The sequence below is a fragment of the Fusarium oxysporum genome, chromosome VIII (genome assembly GCF_013085055.1).
Source record: "Fusarium oxysporum Fo47 chromosome VIII, complete sequence".
Taxonomy (NCBI): domain Eukaryota; kingdom Fungi; phylum Ascomycota; class Sordariomycetes; order Hypocreales; family Nectriaceae; genus Fusarium; species Fusarium oxysporum.
In genome coordinates this window covers 2,134,324-2,157,418 of record NC_072847.1, presented here as the reverse complement: position 1 = coordinate 2,157,418, position 23,095 = coordinate 2,134,324, and the positions used below count along the sequence as shown (strand labels likewise).

The 23,095-nt window shown below is 50.4% G+C and overlaps 7 protein-coding genes across 7 annotated transcripts; 5 read left to right on the top strand and 2 right to left on the bottom strand.

Annotated features, from left to right (window-relative positions):
• Positions 1–603: 603 nt before the first annotated feature.
• FOBCDRAFT_141922 (ras guanine nucleotide exchange factor domain-containing protein) lies at positions 604–4,437 on the bottom strand (the record flags this gene model as incomplete). Its single annotated transcript, XM_031188254.3, has 4 exons — positions 604–932; positions 992–1,208; positions 1,266–3,557; positions 3,616–4,437. 4 exons carry the CDS (start codon positions 4,435–4,437, stop codon positions 604–606), a joined length of 3,660 nt encoding a protein of 1,219 aa, XP_031035519.3.
• A 6,273-nt stretch (positions 4,438–10,710) lies between these two features.
• Positions 10,711–13,621, top strand: FOBCDRAFT_48762 (uncharacterized protein). The gene is made up of 3 exons (XM_031188261.3): positions 10,711–10,961; positions 11,054–13,175; positions 13,232–13,621. The coding sequence occupies exons 1-3, from the start codon at positions 10,808–10,810 to the stop codon at positions 13,368–13,370; spliced, it is 2,415 nt and encodes an 804-aa protein (XP_031035526.2). The 5' UTR covers positions 10,711–10,807; the 3' UTR covers positions 13,371–13,621.
• FOBCDRAFT_48766 (uncharacterized protein) lies at positions 13,555–14,338 on the top strand. Its single transcript, XM_059612217.1, has one exon. It carries the CDS (start codon positions 13,873–13,875, stop codon positions 14,284–14,286), a length of 414 nt encoding a protein of 137 aa, XP_059467762.1. The 5' UTR covers positions 13,555–13,872; the 3' UTR covers positions 14,287–14,338.
• A 467-nt stretch (positions 14,339–14,805) lies between these two features.
• Positions 14,806–15,889, top strand: FOBCDRAFT_322133 (concanavalin A-like lectin/glucanase domain-containing protein; the record flags this gene model as incomplete). Its single annotated transcript, XM_054706521.1, has 2 exons — positions 14,806–15,096; positions 15,284–15,889. The coding sequence occupies 2 exons, from the start codon at positions 14,806–14,808 to the stop codon at positions 15,887–15,889; spliced, it is 897 nt and encodes a 298-aa protein (XP_054562496.1).
• A 389-nt stretch (positions 15,890–16,278) lies between these two features.
• Positions 16,279–17,539, top strand: FOBCDRAFT_229705 (uncharacterized protein). The gene has a single exon (XM_031188264.3). It carries the CDS (start codon positions 16,340–16,342, stop codon positions 17,486–17,488), a length of 1,149 nt encoding a protein of 382 aa, XP_031035529.2. The 5' UTR covers positions 16,279–16,339; the 3' UTR covers positions 17,489–17,539.
• Positions 17,540–18,297: 758 nt separating this feature from the next.
• FOBCDRAFT_48757 (uncharacterized protein) lies at positions 18,298–20,877 on the top strand. The gene is made up of 2 exons (XM_031188265.3): positions 18,298–18,691; positions 18,811–20,877. The coding sequence occupies exons 1-2, from the start codon at positions 18,632–18,634 to the stop codon at positions 20,743–20,745; spliced, it is 1,995 nt and encodes a 664-aa protein (XP_031035530.2). The 5' UTR covers positions 18,298–18,631; the 3' UTR covers positions 20,746–20,877.
• On the bottom strand, positions 20,877–22,881 carry FOBCDRAFT_48749 (uncharacterized protein). Its single transcript, XM_031188266.3, has 3 exons — positions 22,827–22,881; positions 21,573–22,773; positions 20,877–21,520 (listed from the first exon to the last, which is right to left on the bottom strand). The coding sequence occupies exons 1-3, from the start codon at positions 22,851–22,853 to the stop codon at positions 21,009–21,011; spliced, it is 1,740 nt and encodes a 579-aa protein (XP_031035531.2). The 5' UTR covers positions 22,854–22,881; the 3' UTR covers positions 20,877–21,008.
• Positions 22,882–23,095: the final 214 nt, after the last annotated feature.

Here is a 23,095-nt window from a genome sequence, read left to right as displayed (position 1 = left end):
TAATTCCTCTCCCATGCAGGCTTTCTCCATATGGATGCTGGTGCGCCGAGTAAATTCATCATCAAATAACCCATTCCTTCACGTAAAGGTTGCTTCTCGGCCGTGCTCGGAGCCTTTGTCAAAATGCCTCTCCCAGCATTATGAATGCCCTGCCGAGCATCTCCGCACTTTGGAACCCCCTGTCACCAACCATTTCCCACCACACCAACTTTTCCGGGCCGCCTCCCGACCATGCGGTGCTGGCTGTTTTGTGCCGCTTCCTGCCACTATCAATCGTGGGCGGCGTTCATCGCGTGATATCCGCCCCAAGTAATGGTCACTCAGGACTATCGTGAGCTCTGAGGATCGGTGGCGGGGTCGTAGTACCACCCCTCCTGGTCCCTCCTCGATTATGTTGTGCATGCCTTGTTGCTTGAAAGAATGCAGGCTGCATCGATCATTCAAACAGTTGCAAGGGTTCGCCGTTTATAGGAACCCAGACTCGGCCAAGACCCTGTAATTAAGAAACATCAAGTAAGCATATGTCTCTTCATCTTAACTGAAGACGGCAAGCCACTAATGCGAAGTGACCTCCACCATTGTGCAAAACTAAACCAGGGGAACTTAGAAGAAAGATGGCACCGCTCCATACGATGCGGGCGTATTCCGCAATGCAACATACCTCACAATCTTCTCATCCTCTCGCTCACGAGGCTCAACTTGCAAACTCTTGTCATACATCTCGTGAACATCCCCAGCGGCCTGCATGTTGTTCAAGATGTAATCTTGCAGCTCAGGCACTGGTTGCAGTGAGTACCCCACGTTCTGATACTGCTGAATATCGCGAATGACCTCAGCAGTTTTGGCACGTTTAGCAAAGTTAATGAGGTTAGTCTTCTTGATGATGGACGGAATGCCATCCTCAATGAATGTCAGATCAGTTAAATAGACACCTTTGCTGTTTGTCAGTACTGTGATCTGTCACCTGCTTTTCGGGAAAGGGGGTCCGTACCGAAGAAAGGGATACAAGGGGGGTTGGCTGCATGAAGAGCCTCTCGGTACTCTCCGAAGTTCTTGGTGCTTGCCATCACCCGCCGCATCGATTCTAATGTAGCGTGTGTACGTTGGGGTACCTGGTCCCATGTTCGCTTAAGACGAGCGATGGGTGCAGTGCCCAATGCGGAAATAATCGATGTTAGTGTTGAGAAGTTGTTCAGGGAGCGGCAACGCTATCGGTCAGTTAGCAGGGGTTCCAATGACCCGACATCATATCCTTAGTTACTCACGTCAGCAACAGAAACGAAGTGCTTGATAACAACCACTCGCTTCTTGACTTCCATTTGCGCCAGAATCATCTCAGCGACCCAGTTGGTCATCTGGTTAGAGTGGAGGATAAGCGCTTTAACGTTGGGGGCCAAATCAGGCTCGCCCTCAGGGACCTTCTTCTGCCACGTCTTGTTCAGACATTCTGTCGCCTTAACCTTGCCGTACAAGCGGGATTCGACAATGGTGAGCTGGCGGGCAAACTCAACGACGTCAATATCCAAGAACTTGAGCTTCTTCATGTTCTTGGGCATGATCGGCGTTGGCGTGTTCTGGTTCACTGTTTGAATCATCCTGCGAGCGCCAGCCTCCTTTCCACTGAGCCTCTGATCAAGGACCGCCATTAAGGGTGCTGAACCAGGAGTTTCTGTAGATTTGACTGTGTCTTTAGCGAAACTGTAGACATCACGAACAAGTTGTTTTGACTCGTCGTTGTAATCCTCCATCCAGAAATTATCGAACCAATTCTTTAGAATGTTAACAACACGGAAGCGAATAAGCTTTTGCTTTCGGTCCCTCCAAATCTCGAAATCCGCCTGTGACAGACCTTCTGGCGGTTGGATGTTGAATCGTTTGATAAGCATCTCGAAAAGTTCCCGAGCTGTTGTGAATGATCGGTAAGTGAGAAGGAAGGTATTGTTGAAGTTCGAATCGAGCTTGTCGTGACGAGTTAATTGTTCAACAAGGGCAAGGAGAGATCCTCCCTTAACAGTAGGTGGTGAGGTCTTGCTGTCCCAGGAGACTTCATGTTCATAATCTAGGAGTAAGAATTCTGGTGTATCTTCGGTCACTGGAACTTGAGGCGAAGGATCTTCGCCAAATATCTTCTTGACCTTGGAATAATCGCCTCTGCGCATATTGCCAGGAGCAGGCTCGCCTTCGGTGAAAGATTGTGATGTGATAAGTGGCGGTCGTACAGGAGCAGTCCTTGATTCTGTTCGCTGGTGTGGTCGGTCATAAGGCATTGTCTCGCCTCGTTGCAGGGTGCTTCGAACAAAAGAATTCTCCCGAGGTCGTACTTCAGCCTGATGTTGTTGCATGTTGATTTGAACCTGTTCAGACAATAGTTGAAGTGAGAATCCGATATGTGAAGAGTTAGTTTCCAGGGCTCTGGCACATTGTCTGACATATTCCAGACGGTTTTCCAGTGCTTCACCACGGACTTCGGACCATTCATCAGCCAAGGGTCCGGCGACAGCTTGACATCCAAGAATAAGATCAGAGATATTGTCGTAAAGGCTCTGCTTGTGTGTTCCGAGGTCAGCTAACTGAGGCGTCTGGAAGCTGTTGCCAAGGGAAGACAAATCGATCGATTCGATCATGGCAATCCATTGTCTGAATGTGTCGAGTACCCTACCACCGGCAAAACAAACATTGTTTCCGATAACTTCATGCCTGTAGGGTGTAACGATTTTCTCTAGGACGACCAGGCTCTTGTCGAGCTCTCGGATGCTGGATACCAAAATACGCTTCTGTTCGTCCAGTCGCTCAAGCATCTTGTTGTCGAGAATTGCAGTTGGCTCTACAACGCCCTCTTCATCTTCGAGGAAGTTGGCTGTGATTTCATCTCGAGGGCCCAAGCCGTTGTTTTGCCAACTTCCACCTGTATTACTACCAATCACAAAGCCTGGGAAGAGTCGAGGAATCTCCTCGCCTCGTTGTTGTCGAGCCACTTCCACATAGCTGTATACGCCCATGAGAACTCCGTCAGCTTCCTGGAGGCATTTCTGGATAGATTCGGCATTGGGCCAGTCTGCAGCTGCTATATGAGAAGAGATTACGAGCTTGGAGAATTTGGACATCATGTCTCGGAAGTGAGGATAGAGAGCCTTGTTCGTTGAAATAATAGATGGCTGACCAGAGTGGTTATCGGTAGTCCCTGACCCAGCGGCAAGTAGCAGTCGTAGATGGTCAGATATGTCTTCGGCTTTTGCTACGTATTCTGAGCGGTTATTGTTCATGATGGCTTCCCGATACCGATCAATAGCACGTCGCATGTTAGAGACAAGAAGAGTCCAGCTAAGTGAAGGCGTAGAGCCGTCGTCGAAAAACGACCGAGGAACTGTAGCGGTGGTCGGTAAGTTATAGGTGGTGCTAGTAAAAGAGGTCGCGGATGCTATATTAGGGACCTGTCCTGCAGCAAGGTGGCCATTGGACGAGGCGCCATTTCGCAGACGGCCAACAGGTGATGCGCCATTGATGGAGTCCATGGAAGTTGATGGGGATAAGGCACCGAAAGAGGCACGGTTAGTATGCTAGTGAGTGTTAGCAACCGGGCCATTAGAACACCAAGTTTACGAGCTCGCTGTGTACCTTGGAACGACGTGAGGCCAGTCTAGATGAGTCGCCCTCGGCCTCGGATGCGGACGTCAGATACTCGTCGTCCTCATCTTGAGTCAAACCACGGGCCATCATCTCAGGAGGTGGCCTGGTCTTGTCGGGGATATTGACATTCATTCGATCTCGTGGACCAGTCTCGTTTGAAGATACGGGAGACTCCAGGGGCAGTTCCATGCTGCGGTCTCCTGTCATCATATTGTAATAGAACAAGCGCCCGTCGGGGGTAGCTTGTGGAATCCAAAAATCGGCCCTCGAACTATCTCCTCCGTCGGTCCCCTCGAGGGGCAACGCGATAGGGCCGTCTTGTTCGGAGTCGTCGTCTTGGTCATATTGGTCGTCGTACATCTCAGGATCTTCGGCATCATCCTCGACAGCGTCAAAGGTTCCATTGTGGGCGCCGTCAGGTATATCGTCGGGACTCGTGATAAGCTGACAGTAGTTGCTAGGGAACCAGCCTCGAACACCATTTATAACGCCATCCCACCAGCCGCTCTCGAGCTGGGTGATGACTTGAATTACATCTCCTTCGTGGAAACTGAGACTAGTGCGATCGTCGGCCTCGTAGTCGTAGAGGGCGCGGACATACATGGCCCCCATTGGGGCGGTACCGACGATGCCGTTCATGAGGCCCCAGGCGGGATCAGCCCGAGTTGTCGAGGATTGTTGGTCGGAAGCTTGAACGGAGGCAGCAGACGTGATGCGCACGGAAGCGGACGGTGAGTCGCCGGAGGGGTCGTGGATAGTGCGCGAAGAGTGGATACTTGGCGGCACGGCGGCGGTCTGTATCTTGAGCATATTGCGGCTGCAAAGCTCACCTCAGGGCATGATAGAAAGCGGCAAGCCTATTGCTCATCAAAAGGATGCTGTTTCTGGGGATTGCGGTTCGTGACGCTGACGCAGACGAGGCGACGCAGCAGCAGCATGCCACGAGAATTACAAGGAGCCGCAGGAGTCGTGGGAGGTTGCAGGCCTTGCTTGCTCCAGAAAGCAGAGAGAAAGGACAAGAGGGCTAAGGATCCAGGGGGGGTTGCTGCTTAGAGGGGTGATCGCGCTGGGACCAGGCTCGGATGCGAGTGGACGGCGAGGGGCTGACAGGAGCAGGAGAAAGCCCAGAAGGGAAGAAGGGAAGAAGGCAACCTGCAGCGACAGGCGGTTTGGCTGAAACGATACTAGGATGGACAGAGTAGGTTGGTCGAAAATACTGTACGCTTCCGTTGGTGAAAAGACGGTATAGAAAAATGACTATCGGGTCGGGTCAGGTCAGGTCAGAAAAGTGACAGTCAAAGATGGCGGCCTGGCTATTGGATTTGGCAATGAATAAGGGACGGGATATAGGGGGGCCCAGTATCAATAACCTCTCGGACAGCCGCAATAGACAAGTTCGTGGTCGCCAGGCCCGTACACCAGAAAGGAGTGGGTGCTTTGGAGTTTTTGGCGACTCGATCGAATGGAATTGAAGAATGTAAATGTTGATGTGGGAGCGATGAAGGAGAGTACAGTAGATTTCTCCGTCCTTGCAGTTGAGTTGCACCTATCTACTGTGCTGTGCTGTACCTGGCTACTGTAACTTACAAGATGGGCACTACCTATACACTAACAAGAGCAACCTGAGAATTTCCATGCCCTCCACCAATGGATGGAATTTCTCCACTGGAAAAACCACGTCTCAATGAAACCCATCAGGTCCCGTCCATCAGCCCTTTTTGGCAACTCATTAGGTTTCCAATTCAGTGACATTCAAAAGTAGAAACGGGGCCGACACAACATAGCCGGCTTCTAGGTCTACTTGCTACATCCATACAACATCTCAGGCTGTTGTTACGGCTGGGTTGCAGCGGCCAGAAGTCGCCGAGATGAAGCGTAATAGTAGTTCACCTCAATAATACGTATCGACCTAGTTAGTGAGAGGAGATGGTGCTGGCAAACAACAACCATTAAAGAAGCCTATCTCTAGGTGGGCAAGGTGACTGGCTGTGTTCAAACCCCCAGCTGATACCTGTCCTCGAGTGGACAAATTGCCAGAGAATCAAGATACAGGTGTTCTTGTTGCCTCATCTCTTAGACTCTCTGTCATGTGTGTTAGATCGCCGAGAACTTCAATTCAGTACCTCTTGACGTTTCGTCGTTCCGACCGGAAGGTGTAACAGGTCGTTCTTTGACACACGACTTGTACAATAATAGAGCCATTAACAGACCTCTCATAGGTACTCAACACCGGTTGATACAGGGTACGCACGATTCAGGAGGGGGAGGGGCCTCGCGAGTGGCTGGTCGCTCGTTCTCCTGTTCCCTTTGACTTAAAATGTCCAACGAATGAATTGACAGTATCGGATATCATGCAGCATGCAAGTGATAAGTGTGCAAACAAGAGGCATTGTCCAGCCAGCGACTGCAGGTGACGGCTCTGTTTGCTTTGCGGCAATCAACCTCTTGCATATCGACACGAAGAAACGATGCTCTCCTGTTTGTTTTACTCGTGCGCACAAGTGAGTCAGCAATGATCAGGTCAGATCGGTTCGTGGAGGCCGGATAACATCACCGAATCCGTACTAACATGACCTTAACGGGTTGTTACTATCGCACAACGCGCTCTCTGCTAAGTGACCGATAAGACAAGTCTACCTGGTTGGGTCCCCTGCCCTCCAATCTTACTTTCGTCGTCCTGTTCTTCGGCTAGGGGACGTTAAGAAAACGTAAGACCTGGATTCTAATAAGTGACAAAATTACTCAGACGAGTTTGAAATACTTCAAGACGAACTTAGCAGCCTCTCTGACTGGTCATTTTCCGTCCCCTACTCGCAGCCAGGAGGTCTGGCTCAAATATTAGCCCATGGTGACGGTGCCATGCGAGTCCGTCTCCATGACTACGGCGACGATGTGCACGTCCATCATTTCCCCTCCATCCCACCGCAACGCTATCTGCGGAGGGAGGTGCTGGCTTGGAAAATCATGTGCATCCTCTTGACAGCCTCAAAGCTATTGCGCAGCTGTGGCTGGTTTTGCGTTATCTGTGTGTGATATTGGGGTTGCATTCCGTTAGTCTTTGAGTTTGATGGGAGGGTCTCTAGCAGGCCACCAACAGAGAAATCCCACAAAGGGTGAATTCACACGAACGGAGCCAGGGAAAAAGTACACAGGTAGGAGCAAAAATGCACTCCACCATCCATCGCCTTGACACCACGTGGAGCCTGACCAAATTCATGGCTCCCTACACCGGGAGACTGCCGCGGACCCGCCCGCTATTGGCGTGGATCTCGTAGCTTTTGCTCTGGAAACGCAAGGGTCAGAGGAAATTATGCATCATCTTTTAAGGTTCCAGGCGTTTCACAGCCAGTCAAGTAAGATGTGAATGCCGTTGAAAGCAAATGATGTATCGTCCCGATCCGTGCCGCCTGAGTTGAGTTGATACAGACTAGAATGGGTGGCTAGAGACTGAGCGCAGTATGCCAGATCGTCAACGTCTTATTGCAACCATCTAGGTAGTTATTGCAAACGGACGACAACCCCTCACCAGGCGATGAACTTCCCCTCCATCCTTTCCAACATCTGGTGGATTATTAACTGCTGGATCCGTTCGGGCGCCAGTGCCGTCCGACCGTTGCGGGGTATAACAGCATTACAGGACAAATAGGTTGCAGATCCGAGGAGGCCGGAGAGCTGAGAGGGGCTCAGTAGCGCATTGCACAAGTTTCCATTCTTTCCACAGCGAGATGAACCCTTCTAGCTCGCGACTCCCCAAAGCTGTCCGTCATGTTCATTCCTCTCGTAACAAGTTTTGCATTATGGCTTGTCCCTGGCGTAGTAGATACGAGAATGAATCATTTAATGTTCTGTGCTGCTGAAAGGAGATAAAAAGGATTTTCTCTTGCCTTGCCATTCATGGCTGATTGTAGAAGATGAGTGTCAAGTGTGACGCCTGCGAACTTGCCAATGATCGCTCATGTTTCTCCTGTCGATCTCGCGGACTAGATTCATTATTCACCTCTAATAAGGTATTGAATGATGATGTTGTACATATGGGTTTTGCCTCTTTTGTGGAACGTTCGCATATCTGTGATGTTGTTTGCCTCCCTGCATTTGATTTGGTATTTGTTATCATAGGCCTTCATGCGCCCATACCAACTTGTTCAGATTAACGAGCCCCTTATCAGTTCCAACCTTAATCACGGCACAGCCGATGGTGGTCAAACCAAGTCTCCCTCGCAGACAAATGCTGGGACAGTCGAGAGAAACGGTGTAGCCTACCTGGCCATGACTGAGGTGTTGCAGGTGCTGTTAATGGGTGGAATCAATAGGCGGATGAAGCAATGTTCGAGAGAAAAACATGGATGCCACGGACTGTTTGATAGATCAAAACCTTGGTAGCCGTGCACCACTGATGAGAGGTCGCTTGTTAAGTAGCCCAGTGATAATATGTAGCTGATGATATAAAAAGGTCGATAAAATTAAACACTCCTAACCATAGAGATTAGAGTGTTCCAGAGTCGTGGTTTAAGCAGCGAGCCGTGTCGATGTAATATTTGACACTATGTGCAAGTAGCTGTCAGACGCGCAGGTGCGTACAGTGCATATCAAGCTAGGCCAAGCGTTCTGATACAGGGGTAATTGACACGAATCCGACAGGAAGTCTCATCAACTTCCCCGTGTAGACCGTCTCCCGCTAGGATTTAACGCGCTTGACCGGGGAGCTTTACAGCAAGTGGGGCGCGGGATGCAAGGCGTGCCCGCGACGACTGTGATCCCAGGCTTTGCGCCGCTGTGCTGGGAACGGATCCTCTCTTTGACAGGCCGTGGTGCTATGACGCTACGCCTGAATCGCGTTGGTTGAAGTCGAAGACAGTGCTGGGACGAAATGGCCGTAAAGTACACAGAAGTTAGAACGAGGCGGACCTCCAGGCTCCGAGGCAGGTCCTGTAGAGGCTGCTGGTGAGTTTTTGGTGGTGATGGAGCTCCCTCAGCTTCCCCGCCTGATCCCTCCGGCCTGGTCTGGATGATTTCATGATTTTTGCGATCACGTTTCCAAGATCTGACTGTTTTGGCTGCTTGGCCAATGCGAGGCGGCTGAGAAATGGCCTTCCCATCTTTAGACTCGCCTGTTGCTGTGTCATCCTGGGTGGCCAACGATAATGCGTGTCTCGTGCCTCGTTTTTCGTTTCTTACGGTACCATATCATCGATTGCGCTGCTTGCTTAGACAGTTGAATCCCTGCTCCTATTGGCTTCCATTCTCCGGCCTCATTCCCCTGTCTCCTGTGTGTCTTTGACAAGCCCCCCGGTTCCCCTTGTCCCGTGGATAATGTGATAGTGGGCCAGTGACCTTGTACCGCCATTCTTTGAGGCGGACAGGACGGATTACGGAGTGAGTGGATAGCCGTTCCCTGTCTGTTCAGCAAGGTATCTCGACACCGACATTGACTCCGACTTTTTGTATCCGTCACCGACTCTATTACCGTCAAGTATACGATATATCGTTCTTGACCGACGGTTCAGTAAACGGAATCGTGTCTCTGACTCTGCGTTAGGGTATGCATGAGAAAGCAAAAATACTTCCCCGTTGTGGGTGTCTCCATTAAACGTCCGCTATCGTTTCCATGTGGATGTGTCCACTCAGGCTGATATAATGAATCGTTGGCGAGAAGAGAGAAGGTTTGGCGAAGCCAAGGCTTGCACCTCTGCAGGAACCCAGGGAAAAGAGTGCACCAAGTGACGAGTTTATGCAAGTATATTTGCATCTCTGTCAAAGTGACAGTGTACCTTGACGATCTCGTGCTCTCAAGTCTTGATGGGTTTACTCCGTCCTTGATTAGCTTTGATTGCTCCGTGCCGATTATCGGAACTTTGCGTGCCGGCCGTAGTGTAAATAGTGCCTGGTCCAACAATCCAGTCCTGTCTGTCTCTCTGCCTTGTCTGTGCTGCTTTTTAATTGACGGATGGCGTTGGCTGCTAGGTTCTCCTGACAGAATTTTCATTGTCGGTGCTCGCTCGCCTTGTCCAAAGCTGAGTTGCTTGCTTCTTGTTCATCCACAAGTAGTTTAGGGGCGAAAACAAATGGCTGAACTGCCCCTCGTCGCCCCTCCACCGAATTGGGCCCCGCTATTGTATCAGTGGAGCTTGGTTCGGTAAGGTCAGGTTTGTGCTCACCTGGTCTGGTCTCCGGTCATGTTCGGTACGAGGTGCTCAGAGGCAGATGCCTGGACTCACAGGGGTGCGATGGGGGCTAACGAGCCTAGCATTACTGGCCGAACGCTGGAAGCTGCTGCTGCATAGTGCTGCATTGGTTCTTTCAGTCGCTAAGACCAAGGTACCTAGCACGTCCACGCCCACGATTGCCCGCCAAGGAAGGTCGACAGACACTCCATGCACCTCTCTGTGCTGTGCTATCGGCCTTAGTTTGTCCATGCTTTTTGTGCTGTACTGTGCTGTGCTGTGCTATGCTATGCTGTGCTTCGCTGGCACGAGTGCTCATTTAGAGCCCAGTCGCTCTCATCACTCACTCGCTCAATCAGCCCAGCCTCAGCCAGTAACTTCTCAGCCACCCCTCTCCCTCCCTCGCTCCTTCCATCTCTCCCTCCTGTCGTCTCTTCTGTTCTCATTCCCTCTTCTTGGTTTTCCATGGATGTTCCCCTCCTTCCCTCCCCACCCAGAAAATAAGTGCCCCCCCAACTCCCGGGTCACTCTCCCCTCCGGATTTCTCCCCCCCTCTCTCCCGTCCGCCCCTCTAAGTCTTCTACGTCTGCTCCCCTCGCTTTTATTCCCTTCTTCTTCCAATTCCCCTCCATCACCAGCTCGACTCACCCGCAACCAACTCGCAACACTTCGCCCGTCTCATCACGACCGGTTCATATTTTTCAAGAGGCCATCCAAAGCCTTCATTCCTCAACCAATATCAATAAACTCAGCCTTTCCATGACCATCGATCAATCATATCCAATGACCATCATTACGTTCAAGATCACCGCTTTCACCCTTTAAACCCCACGGGAGCGCGCGCAAGCGAAGAGCTAGCAGTCGAGAGCGAGAGCGAGAGTCACAAATATCCTACGAATCAGACGATATTCAACCATCGTGCTGTCGGGCCCAGCCGAATTGTCCGATTTCCGATCGCAAACTTGCCGTCGTCCTTAGTCGCCTCCCAAATCTAGGAATCGCGACTTGACTACGTGGAGATGCCCGGTGCAAACGTAGCAGTCCTCCCGCCCCCTGCGGCCTCGACAGCGTCTTCGCGAAAGGCCTCGCTGGCACCCGAACGTAAATACAAGTGCCAGTTCTGCAACAGGGCCTTCAGCAGGAGCGAACACCGAAGTCGCCATGAACGATCACGTACGTGTACCACCAGTCAGACCTCAAGCCCTCATGCCAACTTTTCACCCCGCGACCCCTCTTCGCCTGGCCATAGACTAATTCGTTCGCAGATACCAAGGAGCGTCCTTTCAAGTGCATGAAGTGTAGGAGTACTTTTGTCCGCCGTGACCTTCTTCTGAGACATGACCGTACCGTCCATGCCAAGGACGGCGGCGTACCTCTTCACAGCGATGGCAAACGCCGGGCCGGTCCCAAGACTCGCGCTGTCGGTGCCCCTTCAAAATCATCTATCGCTATTGATACTTCAACCCTGGAGCAAATGGAATCTGGTGCTGATGGCATCTTTGACGTTGAGACTGCTGCCATGCTTGTAGCCGATCTGCATCACAAGGCCACCGCCGCTATGCGCGAAGACCATTCGTACGAGGACAGTCCATCGATGGCTTATTCACCCCACAACGCTTCTGCTATGGAGTCTACTGTGACCTACCCTTCCGGCGCCATCGCATTACCTCAGGTTCAGTGGGATGGCTTCATGTCTCAATCAGTCGCCGAGCCCAAAGCCCATTCGATAACGTCCAGTGCATCCGGGTCATTCGAGTCTCAACCTTATTTCGCCAGCGGAACGACCCTGCAAGCTAATTCAAATCAGCTCCCCCCTATTAGCGGACAGAACTGTAATGGCCTGGTACCGGCTCTACAGTCCATGATCAACTCATTGCCCAATTCTGCCGCTGCGCCACCATCTCCATGGTCGTCAGAGTCATCCAAGCCTGGATACAAGGCCCCTGAAGTGATGGGGGATGATGAGCGCAACGCTATCCTTGACAACATTCGCAGTGCCGACAGCGAGCATGCCATCCCCGAGGGTTTCCGCCTGCCAGGCCTAGGTTCCTTGAATCGGTACCTTTCAACATACTTCGGTCTATTCCATCACCATTTGCCTTTCTTGCATCCTGCTTCATTCCATCCCACCAAGGTCTCACCCCAGCTTTTGTTAGCAGTTCTCAGCATTGGCGCTCTCTATGCTTTCGACCAAGAACAAGCATACATGCTCCACATTGGCTCCAAGGTTCTGGTTAACCAGTTCCTACAAAGTAAGGAGAATTTCAGCTCCCGAAAGTGTCCCCTGTGGACCATGCAGAGCAACCTCCTCAACATGATCTTTGCTAGCTGGAGTGGTGACCCTAAGGGCCTGGAGTGGACCTGCTCAATCAAGAGTCTGCTCGCCAACATGGTTGCTGGTAACAGGTACGAGCTGAAGCTTCGCCAAGAAGCTCGGTCAGGTGCAATGCCCACTCGTGCCGAGTGGGTAGAAGACGAGGGCTGCCGTCGTACATATTACGCTGTCTACATCTTCTTTGGTCTTTTGACACTTACATACAACCACACACCGGCCATCAGTTTTAGCGAGTTTGAAGATTTACAGCTTCCTTCCACCGAAACACTATGGAACTTGCAGGTACCAGACGAGGCCGCATGGCAAGAACATCTGGCAGCTTCCACTACCGTGACCTTTATGGAGGCTCACGACAACCTTTTTCAGGGCGAGACGCTTCGATACAGCACATTCGGCACCCGCGTCATGATCAACGCTTTGTTTCTCGAGGTCTGGTATCACAAGCGCAGTCCTGAAGCACTGCAAGACGTGGTAACAGAGTACAAGTTGCGGCTGGCGCTAGAAACATGGGAGAAGTCCGTCGATATGTGTGAGGCCGAGGCCTTTCCTGTACCGATCAGTGCTCCCCACAAAGGTCATCCTTTGATCTTCAACGCGAAAGCCATGTACCGTAATGCTCGTGCCCGCCTGGAAGTTGACCTCAAGGCGGTCCAGGAAGCGCTTCGCTACCATGAGTCCTATGAGGTTGCTGCTGCGATGACGCATTCCCGGGATCGCGTGAAGCGCTCGAGTGAGATGATCAAGGTTATTGAGGAATGCTACAACTGCCTAGAGACTGTTGTCTCTCAAGGAGTTAGATGGATTGCCCGTGTATCGCCTACCAACTGGAGCGTGGAGCATGCGCTCTGCGGAATGGATCTCATGATCATTCTATCGCTGTGGTTGTATCGTCTGGAACATGACGAGGAGCCTGCGACCCAGGAAGAGATGGCCATGTACAACAAGGTTCGACAGCTTCTTGTGAAGGAAATTGATGAGAACTACATGTCTCAGCTGAGCGCAGTTGTCGCACGACTCTGGGGCTCGATACTCGATGAAGTTGTTGTCTGGGGGTATGTATCAACGGTGCAAACATCTCTCAGAATTACATTGCTAACACAGCACACAGCATGACACGACTTATGGGCGACGCCTTCAAATTGCATTCTCAGGCCCTTGTCGGCTACGTCGATGATCCTGAAGCATCCTCAAATGTCTCGACTCCCTCGATGATCTCGCAGGGGGCTGATGAGGATAGCGTGTACTAAAACTAATTAGCCATGACTGAAATGACTTTTTCCTTTGTTTGCCCTCGGGCCGGTTCGGGCTTTCCTTTTCTCCTAGGCATATACCTCTCTGCTTGATTATGTTTGGTTTTGGTTGTGGGTTAATTCATTCCTCTCTGACTTTGTCGGCTCCGGCGCGAAGGGCTCGGGAGGGAGTTGGACTCGTCCCGTCTCCTATGAATTTGTTTTCGCAGTCTCCTTATGGTTGTCATTTCATTATCTCCTTGGCGATACCCGAGACAGGGCGGGTAATCGCAATGTCCAGTCTACTGCAGTTTTATCATTGCAAGTCTGTTGTTATTATTGTTGGACACGTCAGATGCCTTGTTGTTTCTTTTTTACGTCTCTCTCCTTGTTGCATGGTTACAAAGGGTCAAACGGCATTAATTGGGGTCAAGGAAGGGGATCGGGAAACGGTTTTCGCATTGGGCTTGTGCCCCGGACAGAGGGAACTGGATCATTTGCGTAGTGACAGCGCAGGCTAATGACTGCGATGGCAGGACAGTTGGCAGGTCCAAGATGGCTGGTGTCGCCTTCTACTTCCCCTGTTCTATATGCTATGGCACCTTTATTGTTTTCGCCTTATAATATTTTTGCGTATTTCTTTTTGCCGCTTTACAGGCAGTTTTCAACGCTCGGTTCCGTCTTGGTCCGCTTCGCATGGTATGGCATTGCTCTGCTTCGCCTCTTGTTCGATTCTTCTCCTATTTACTTTTCACTTATTTTTTGTCGAATTGTTCAGTTTGGTTTTCAGATACCTTGTTCGATATACAGATTGTTTCTTTTGCGGCCACATGACGGCAATAACATGATCTGGCATGTCCTGGGAACCCGTTTTTGGGCCCACGACGCAGCGTCGCATACCGTCAAGAGGAGGCTGGCCCATACTCGTGTATAGATGAATAGTGTTTGCTTTGAATAATCAGCACCTGTCAAAACATCATTTCTTGTTCTTTATTAAGTCTGTGACATGTTGAAAGTGATCAGCTCCCGTTGCTAAAGAGAATTGTACGGAAGTCGTAGGCAGACCAAAGGCGGCATCATCATCAACAAAGAAATAGCCTCTCATGCCCTCAAACATACCTTGGGTAAGTCACTACCTCCAACAATAAAACACCATATTTAATAGGTATGACATGCTCTTTCTCACACGCATGCATGCATGCATAGGTACCTACCTACCTACCCTGCCCATGGAAGTTTCCCTCGGGCCTTTGGAGAAGGTCCTCCCATGAACCATCTAAGCTCTAAAGCAGGCACCTCCGATGAATTATTTGGGGTTGTACAGTTCAAGCATATGAACGTGAACCTGCGATCTCAACTTGAGACTTACAACTCAGTGTCAATGTTGAAATACGCTCGTCACAACCAAGAGAGTCAATTCTGTTAAGAAGACCTAATCACTTCTATTTCCATCATGATCTTCACTCTTACACATCTTCTTGTGACTGCCCGTCTGGTTTCTGGAGCATGCGAATGCGGTTACTCGATCAAAAGTCCCCAAGGCGATAGCCCAATAGTGTTCACTGATCGGCTGGAGACCAAGTTCAGCCAGCTACACAAGATCTCTGAAGGGCACGATTGGGTAGCTCAAAACTTTACAGTATCGGCAGCAGATGGTAGGGGCAACTTCAGCAAAGCATTCCTGCCCACCAATGTCAACACTCGTGGAACAAAGTCTGGGGATGATTCTGGGCTTGAGCTACGTGTAAGAAGTGTAGTCAACAAAGACGATGCGATCCCGTCGAGCGAAGTCGATACAGCGAGACTTGACCTTCACTGGGGGTCATTCCGAGCAGGAATGAAACTGACGGACGTCAAGGGCACCTGTGCCGCTTTCTTCTGGGCGAGTAATCTGATGTCAAGAGCGATGAGTGAAACTGACCAATGAACAGTATTTTAACGATACCCAGGAGATTGATATCGAATTCCTTTCTCAAGAGTTTGATCACGATAATGGTATATACCCTATCAATCTGGTTGTTCAGTCCAAGGAATCCTTGGAGGCTGGCTATGATGCCAGCAAAACTGGCAGTTTCAAACGAGTCAGGCTAGATTTCGACCCGACAGATGCCTTTCACGAGTATCGCTTTGACTATCTTCCAGGACAGGTCCTATTCTACGCTGACGGCAAACTACTCGCCCGCATGAAAGGAGGCGACATGCCTTCTTCTGGAGGCCATTTGATTCTTCAGCATTGGAGTAACGGCAATCCGTTATGGTCAGGGGGGCCTCCAAAAGAGGATGCCACAGTCACTGTCAGTTTTGTCAAAGCTTACTTCAACTCATCAAACAGTGAGCGCCAGTCGCAACTGGTGCAACAATGTCACAAATCATCAGAGGAAACTTCCGGGTGTGCGGTATATGATTCGGATAATGATGAAATCGATAATGCAGCTGCTAGCACAAGGAGAGTCGCGCAAGGAAACTTTATCTGCGTCTTGATTGTTGGCCTGATAATGCCCTTTCTGCAGTTGAGCCATGTTTTCTTAGTAGTGTGAATGGGTACTTGATTGTCTGCTACGAGTTTGAGGGCTTGGAGCTGTGATTGGAATCAATGTTTCGTTATGGTTTATGGCGCAGACAAGAGAATTTGAAGCATTCAAAGCATGTACTATTCTATTCAATTGAAAAAATCCTTCTATTTGCACTATCGAGATGTTGGTTGTTCGGAAACCTGGAATCAGTGAGTGCTGACGTAGTCGAATCAGAGCTTCAAATCTTCTCTCCCTTACCTTAAGCATTGTCTCAACTTTACCTTGGCCAAGAAACCAACAAAACTGGGCCTAAATCAAGGCAGAGGCAGCTTTGTAAGGTGAGGGGTTATAGATGCATTTTATAAGTAATAGATCTTTTCTTCAATAAAATTGGTCAACCTGCTATCATATCCACGATACCTTTCACTACCTCAATCATCATATTATCCTGGTAGTGAGCAACACTTTGCAAATATGCCTACAGAACCTTCCCTAGACATTATCCTCACCAATCATACAGACTCCAAGTCGCTCTTTGCGCACGTCACAGGTCGAGATGAACAGGGCGTTTTAATTCTTCTTGCAGATGGAGAGACGGTTCATCGGCCAAAGTCGCCGTCTGAGATATTACAGCCCGTCGGTGCAGATATCGCCATTCCCGTCGGAGGACCAGGAGCTCAAAAGAAAGTGCGGATACCGCATATCTTTGGAGGGCGAATCTGGTTCTGCAAAGACAAGCCACTCACATTTCTTATCAACCCAGGACCAGCTGTGGTTGAACCGTCTGTGACGAATCCAACCGATCCCAACTTTGACGCTGATTGGGGATTCTGCGAGTTCACCTACAACAAAGATCAACTATACGTTAACGTGTCATATGTTGACTTCGTAAGCATTCCGATCGGTCTGGAGCTTGAGAATGAGGCAGGCCAAGTCATGCGTGTTCCGGGCATGCCCAAGGATGGGCTTGATCAGGTCTGCGAGGGTTTGAAGCGTCAGGGCGAGAAGGACGGCGCAGGCTGGGAGAAGCTTGTGGTCAAGTCCAAGTCTGGCTCCAACCTCCGAGCATTAAGTCCAAACGCCGGTGCAGAGTTACATCCAGGCTTGCTGGAGAATTACTTTGCGCCAGAGGTTGACGCGGCGTGGAAGCGCTACGAGAAGGAAGACATCGAAATCAACACGCAGGCAGAATGGGGCGATGTTAAGGGCCGCGTCCACGATGCCAAACTAGTGTTCAAAGACGTTGGAAGGAACAAACTTAGCTTCCACTTTGAGAAGCCATCTACGCGGGACATTGTGTCTTGCAGCACGGGACCGTTTGCGGGCGGCCCGGATGTGACGCCGGCACAGCTCAACGTCGGAGCCCGGATTGCGGCGGCGCTCAACCGGACGACGTTATCGGGCAACTCCCGACAGCCCGAGGGGGAGAAGGTTGAAGAGTATTACCGCAAAGGAGAGGGAAAGACAAATCACTACTCTAGAATCTGTCATGAGGTTACGCTCGAGGGGAAGGGATATGCGTTTCCGTATGATGATGTTGGTGCATCTGGGGGAGTTGATCAGAGCGGATTCTTGAATGATGGGAGACCAAAGGTCTTGACTGTTCATGTTGGAGGACAGTAAAAGAAGCAGACTGTGAAAATCGAATAGAGATAATTAAATTGATGATCAACAGCTGCCAGGTCTCGCCAAGGTTAATCTGCCGAGACTATGAACGGGCTCAGTCAAACGAACCACTAAATTAACAGGGCACCCTCAGCAAGCTTTATCATGTATGTAAGACATGCGGTTGTGGCTGTTAATTGCATCTGCCACAGCCGCAATCAAGGAATGAAAGGGTTGCATAATGATCTTGAATTGTGACGCTGAGGGCCTCAAGTTTTATTTAAAGGTACAGGGTGATCATTGAGTCTTGTTCCTAGTATTACCCTGTCACTCAGAGAGTACGCGAACCAGGTCAAGGCTTATTGCCAATATCAGTAATAAATATTTCATAGTATTTCCCTCTTATAGGTAGTGTATACAGATATAATGAATCTCAAACTGGGGGGCAAGACATCATTGGTAATAAAGTCACTGAATTGCACACCGAGACAGGAGGAGGAGCACAGCCAGGCCCGCGCCTGCCCACCCAATCTGCAGCTAGCAAGTTGCATCACGTCAATCCAATCCAAAGGAAGGAAGGAAGAGATCCAATCATTCCGCATACAACCCTTATTCCTCCTTCCGTGGATGCATGCATGGATCCTTACCTTATGGCTCGACCTACCTTACTCCGTACCAAAGATACTTTTCTCTCTCACATCTAAATTAATCTTTGGCCATAGATCCTTGTTCTTCAATTCCATTCCTTTGGTCCCGCCTCGAGATAATTATTTTGTTCATCTCTCATTCCTGATATCGACTCCGACTTTAATGATTTACGATTTACGAATTACGATACCCCAGACCAGGCCATATCACTTCGGGGACAATCCATCATATCACACAAACACTCCGCACTTCCCGGGTTCCTAGCCGCCTCTGTCGATCCCCGCCAACAGTTACCGTCACCCCTTGGAACCTATCTTAAGCCAAGAGCTTCTTAGACGACCTACACACGGTCTTTTTGACCTTGCCGTGATAGCTCTCTAACTAATAGGTGCCCATCATGTCATGACTGCCAAAGCGCCATCCCTTTTGACCTCGCATTCTCTTATCTTGACTTGATAAGTTTGGGCATCTAATTACGAGGCCGTGCGTCTTGCCTCTTTTATACGAGCCGTCATGGTATATTGCGGGAAGCCCTCTGGTGGCTGCTCCACCTGCCGCCGTCGCAAGATTCGGGTGAGTTGGTCCATCACCACAATCCATATGAGTTCCGTCAACGTCCCATGGCGTCCCGGCCGTCGTCATCTCAGCTTGTTTCCCAGTGCTCTTACTGACATGTGAATATCAAAATCAAGTGTGACCAAAAGGAGCCGGCATGCACGCAATGCGAGAAGAAGAATCAGCCATGCCCCGGCTATCGCAATCTCGTTGATCTCATGTTTAGAGATGAAAGCTCCCATGTTATTAAGAAAGCGGTCAAGACACGGGCTCGATCTAATCGATCACAAAAGAGTCCTGTTAGCCAGGAGCTCGCCTCGGCCTCAACATCTCCCCCACCATCCGTTGTGACTATCAAGTCACCACCGACGTTCACCATTGACCCGAGGTCCAGTGCAGCCCCTGCCCCTGCCACCAAGACAGAGAAATCGACCAAGGTCAAGGTCAGACGTGCTCGGAAATCTAACACTCGTTGCCGGGCGCCTGTCCTCTCCGCTTTGATTAACGACTGGAGCCGGTCTCCATCGGAAACCTCTCATGAAAGCCCGGGTGATGCCAACGATGTCATTGGTCCAAGTGAACCAACTGAAGGTCGCGATCACTTGGATGGTGCTCTATCACCCGAACTACAAGACCAGGGCACTGCTTTCTTCTTCTCTCGCTACGTTGTAGCCGACAGAGGCTCCTATCAAAACTATGCTTTCATATATGATGTATGGAAACCTCCGGACTCGGCGCAGGCTCAAGTTGATCCAGTCACTGTCAGTATGACAGCTGTCGGACTTGCAGGATGCTCACAGGTTTTTCGATCACCAGATCTTATGACACGGGCACAAGAGAGCTATGCTATCGCCCTCGGATTGACGCACCGTGCACTTCGCGACCCAATTGAAGTTGTAAAAGACACAACCATGCTCGCCGTTTTGATACTCGGCACTTTCGAGTTTGTTTCGGGATACAGTTCCCATACGATGCGTGCCTGGCAAGACCACGTTAACGGAGCTGCTGCCCTGGCAAACATCAGAGGTGCTGCCCAGTTTCGAAGCAAAGCTGGTGCTCGCATGTTTCTCATGCTTTGCCATACAGTTCTTATAAGCTGCATACAGAGCGGCCTACCAATGCCACAAACACTAATAGACCTCCGACACGAGATTCCCCCTTCCGAAGAACTTGGAGGACCTGACTTTCATGTGGCATACCCCATATACAAAGCACTACAGGTGCGCTACGATATCAACACGAGAAAACTAGTCGATCTTGATGATGTGGTCACCGCCATATCAAATGTTGAAGAGGAATTTTCATCGATACTGTCCGGACTGCCAGAATCTTGGAAGTACCATCGCGTACAGCTGACGCAACCGGACCCTCGAGTATCAGGACAAATATGCCACGTCTATGCTGGGCTTCTTCAATCCACCACTTGGAATATGGTGCGCGGGATAAGGATGATGCTGCTAGAAACACTCGTCGAGCAGCTTTGCGCTGCCTCGGAATCGGCTGACCGCACTGTACTGTCAGACAATCATTTCGAGTTACTTGCCAAATCTCTCAAAGTGTTGGATATGCTAGGACAATCAATTGCAGCCAGCGTTCCCCAGCACCTCGGAGTTGTCAGTATCCGGGACATAAGCAACAGGAAGGACCAAGGGCACACGGTTTCGATTGCTGCCAAGAAACAAGCATGCCGTGTTATATCGTCGCCGTTTGCGCAAGACTCTCGAGTCGGCCCGGGAGAGGATACATCCAGCAGCGGTGGTAGTCCGGTACTATTTGATCCAACGCAGTCGACGCCTCACACCGACGATGCCACTCGTTTCATGAGCCTTGCGTCGGCAAACAATACCATCATCTGGCCGTTGTACATGCTCGGTATGTCATCGGCATGTTCGCCAGAAACAAAACAATATGCCATCGAGGGCCTGCAAGCTATCCACAGAGAAGCTGGTCTGGAGCAAGCGCGTGTGGTTGCGGGACTATTGCAGGAGAAGGATAACCCCCCTACTCTTAGCCCATCACTTCTCAGCAAGCTTCCCACGGTTGACGCAAACGCTCTACCCTCAACAGTCTAATCCATCTGCACGCCGAGCCTGACTTGAGTGTGCGATAGTTAGATACGCTTCCCATTACTTTTCACAATTCGATTGGGCATCAAATTGAGACATATGGCGACACGTTGTATGTCATGGTTGTAATACCAACGGGCTTTTCTCAATTCTTAGCATAATTCTCTGTTAGATGAGACGAGATGTAGAGTGCACATACCCAGCACCTTTTGGATGGATTACCGGCGCATTGCAGTCTAGCATGGACAAATTGTTTCCCATTGCTTAATTTACCAACTGTCAAAGTTTCCAAAACCACCCCCCTTAATCTTCTTGCGTGCTGGTTTCTCCCACGTGTCAACGTCCTCAATATCAGCCTCGTTGGTCGTCGCTGTGCTCTGCTGAGTTGCGGTCTTTAGATATTTGCCAACGCTCTCACCGGCTCCTGTGCTCTCAGCAGTGCCGTCATTGCGTATCCGTTTGCCGGTCCATGTTGTCTTGTCATCGTCTGTGCCACCTTGTAACCGAAGCTTCTCCTGCTCCTTGGTCTGACGCTCGTTTTCCTGTTTCTCTTTCTGAAACTCGGCGAAAGGATCGTGAAAGATAACGATGTCTTTGATAACAATTTTGTTGAGGGGTCGGTTAGACCCATCTGTAGGTACATCCTCCATCTTGGAAAGAACATTGAGATTCTCGACAACCTTTCCAAAGACTGTGTGCTTGCGGTCGAGGTGTGGCGTGGGCTTATACGCTATAAAGAACTGACTTGAGTTTGTATTCTTGCCCTTGTTGGCCATAGAGACTAGTGACAGAGGTTAGCGAGAACTACAACATGCTTATGAAGGGTTACTTACTCGTTCCTCGGGCACTGTGTGACATTGGACCATCGAACTCATCATCGAAATACTTTCCCCATATACTCTGCCCGCCTCGCCCCGTGCCTGATGGATCACCGCCCTGAATCATAAAGTTTGGGATGTTTCGATGAAAGGCTACACCCTTGTAGTAGCCAGTCTGTGCTAACCTGGTGAAATTCCACACAGCCTTCGGTGCAAACTCAGGGTACAGCTCGATTGTTATGTCGCCCAGATTTGTTTCTATTCTGGCATACCCGGTTGTCTTGACTCGCTTGGGCTTTAGCATATACTCCTCATCCGTCAGCAGAGCTCTCTCGCCGCTCGTCTCAGGTGTCAGTCCTGTGCTGGTGAAACTAGCTGCGGCTTTGCCCGTGGTGTACGCTGCCGAGTTAGCAGCCACCTTCTTGTCCTTGATCATAGAGTGGCGGACAACATTGTTGGCAGCAGCAGGCTTGGTGAGGGCAGTCGAGCTACGATTGATATCACCGCCCTGCTCACGAGCCTTGCGCGCCTTCTCCACCGCGGCTTTCGCACGCGAAACCTTGTCGCCCATGCTTCCTAATGCACTGGAGTTGATGTTGCCGGCATTGCGCTCGTCTTCCTGTTCCTTGGTCAATTGCGCTTGCTCGCCATCCTTCAGGTACTTGAACTGGTCCAGGTTGCGACTGGCCGCATTCTGGGGATCTTGGAGTGTAATTATATCGGCGCGAGTAAACTCTTCGTCATCGACCAAGTCGCGCCAGGATTTGGCCTTGATATTCATACGCTCGACCGTATCCCAAGCGAAGACATTGGCGTAGGTCCCATGACGAATGGCAACGATATGTGTGTTGTCGGTGAAGACTTTGTAGGTGACCGGATCGATCAAGTCGCCTTTTCCGTCGCTCAAGCCCGCGCCAAGCGAATCTGATTCTGAATTCCGAGCAAATTTAAGACGGATCAGATCTTTCTTTTGCAGAGGCTCGCCAGTGACGGGGTTCTGGTTGGGGTGCTTGTCAAGCCAGGCGCCGATGACCTCAACGTCGAAAATCGTTCCATCGGGGGTGCAGACAGGGTTCTTGAAGGGTTGGAGACTGGCGGCGCAAAAGTTAAAGGGAAGACGGCGAAATGATGCGCTGGCGTTTTGATTGCGAGAAGACGCGCCTGCGCCAACACTGGGGGAGAAGGCGTCGGCTGAGGACCACTCTGAGTGTGTAATCTGGAGTCATTGAGTCAGATAGAATATCAGTTTTGTTAGAGGAGTAAACCTACATAGAGCTTATCTGTTCCTTTACCCATTGTTGCGCTGGTTCAACGTAAACTTGGGGAAAAAAGAAGCTATGATGATGGAATTTCACAGTCGCATTCACGGATTAATAGCGTTAAACTTATGATGCGCCGCCACGCTAGGCTGTAGGCACCTTAGCAGCTAACATGGTGCCCGAGACGACCTGCGGGCTTGTTGCTATCGTGGACCTTTGAGCCAATGGGAAAACAGGGGCCCTTGGCTTCTCCTGCTGCTGGTGCTGACCTGGCATCAC

Bases quoted from the DNA above. Each gene is read 5' to 3' on its own strand.
- FOBCDRAFT_48762 (XM_031188261.3), top strand. From the start codon at position 10,808: ATGCCCGGTGCAAACGTAGCAGTCCTCCCGCCCCCTGCGGCCTCGACA. The intron at 10,962-11,053 runs GTACGTGTACCA...ATTCGTTCGCAG, and splicing joins AAGTCGCCATGAACGATCAC to ATACCAAGGAGCGTCCTTTC. The intron at 13,176-13,231 runs GTATGTATCAAC...CACAGCACACAG, and splicing joins GATGAAGTTGTTGTCTGGGG to CATGACACGACTTATGGGCG.
- FOBCDRAFT_48766 (XM_059612217.1), top strand. From the start codon at position 13,873: ATGACTGCGATGGCAGGACAGTTGGCAGGTCCAAGATGGCTGGTGTCG.
- FOBCDRAFT_229705 (XM_031188264.3), top strand. From the start codon at position 16,340: ATGCCTACAGAACCTTCCCTAGACATTATCCTCACCAATCATACAGAC.
- FOBCDRAFT_48757 (XM_031188265.3), top strand. From the start codon at position 18,632: ATGGTATATTGCGGGAAGCCCTCTGGTGGCTGCTCCACCTGCCGCCGT. The intron at 18,692-18,810 runs GTGAGTTGGTCC...ATCAAAATCAAG, and splicing joins GCCGCCGTCGCAAGATTCGG to TGTGACCAAAAGGAGCCGGC.
- FOBCDRAFT_48749 (XM_031188266.3), bottom strand. From the start codon at position 22,853: ATGGGTAAAGGAACAGATAAGCTCTAT. The intron at 22,774-22,826 runs GTAGGTTTACTC...CAATGACTCCAG, and splicing joins AAGGAACAGATAAGCTCTAT to ATTACACACTCAGAGTGGTC. The intron at 21,521-21,572 runs GTAAGTAACCCT...CTCTGTCACTAG, and splicing joins ACACAGTGCCCGAGGAACGA to TCTCTATGGCCAACAAGGGC.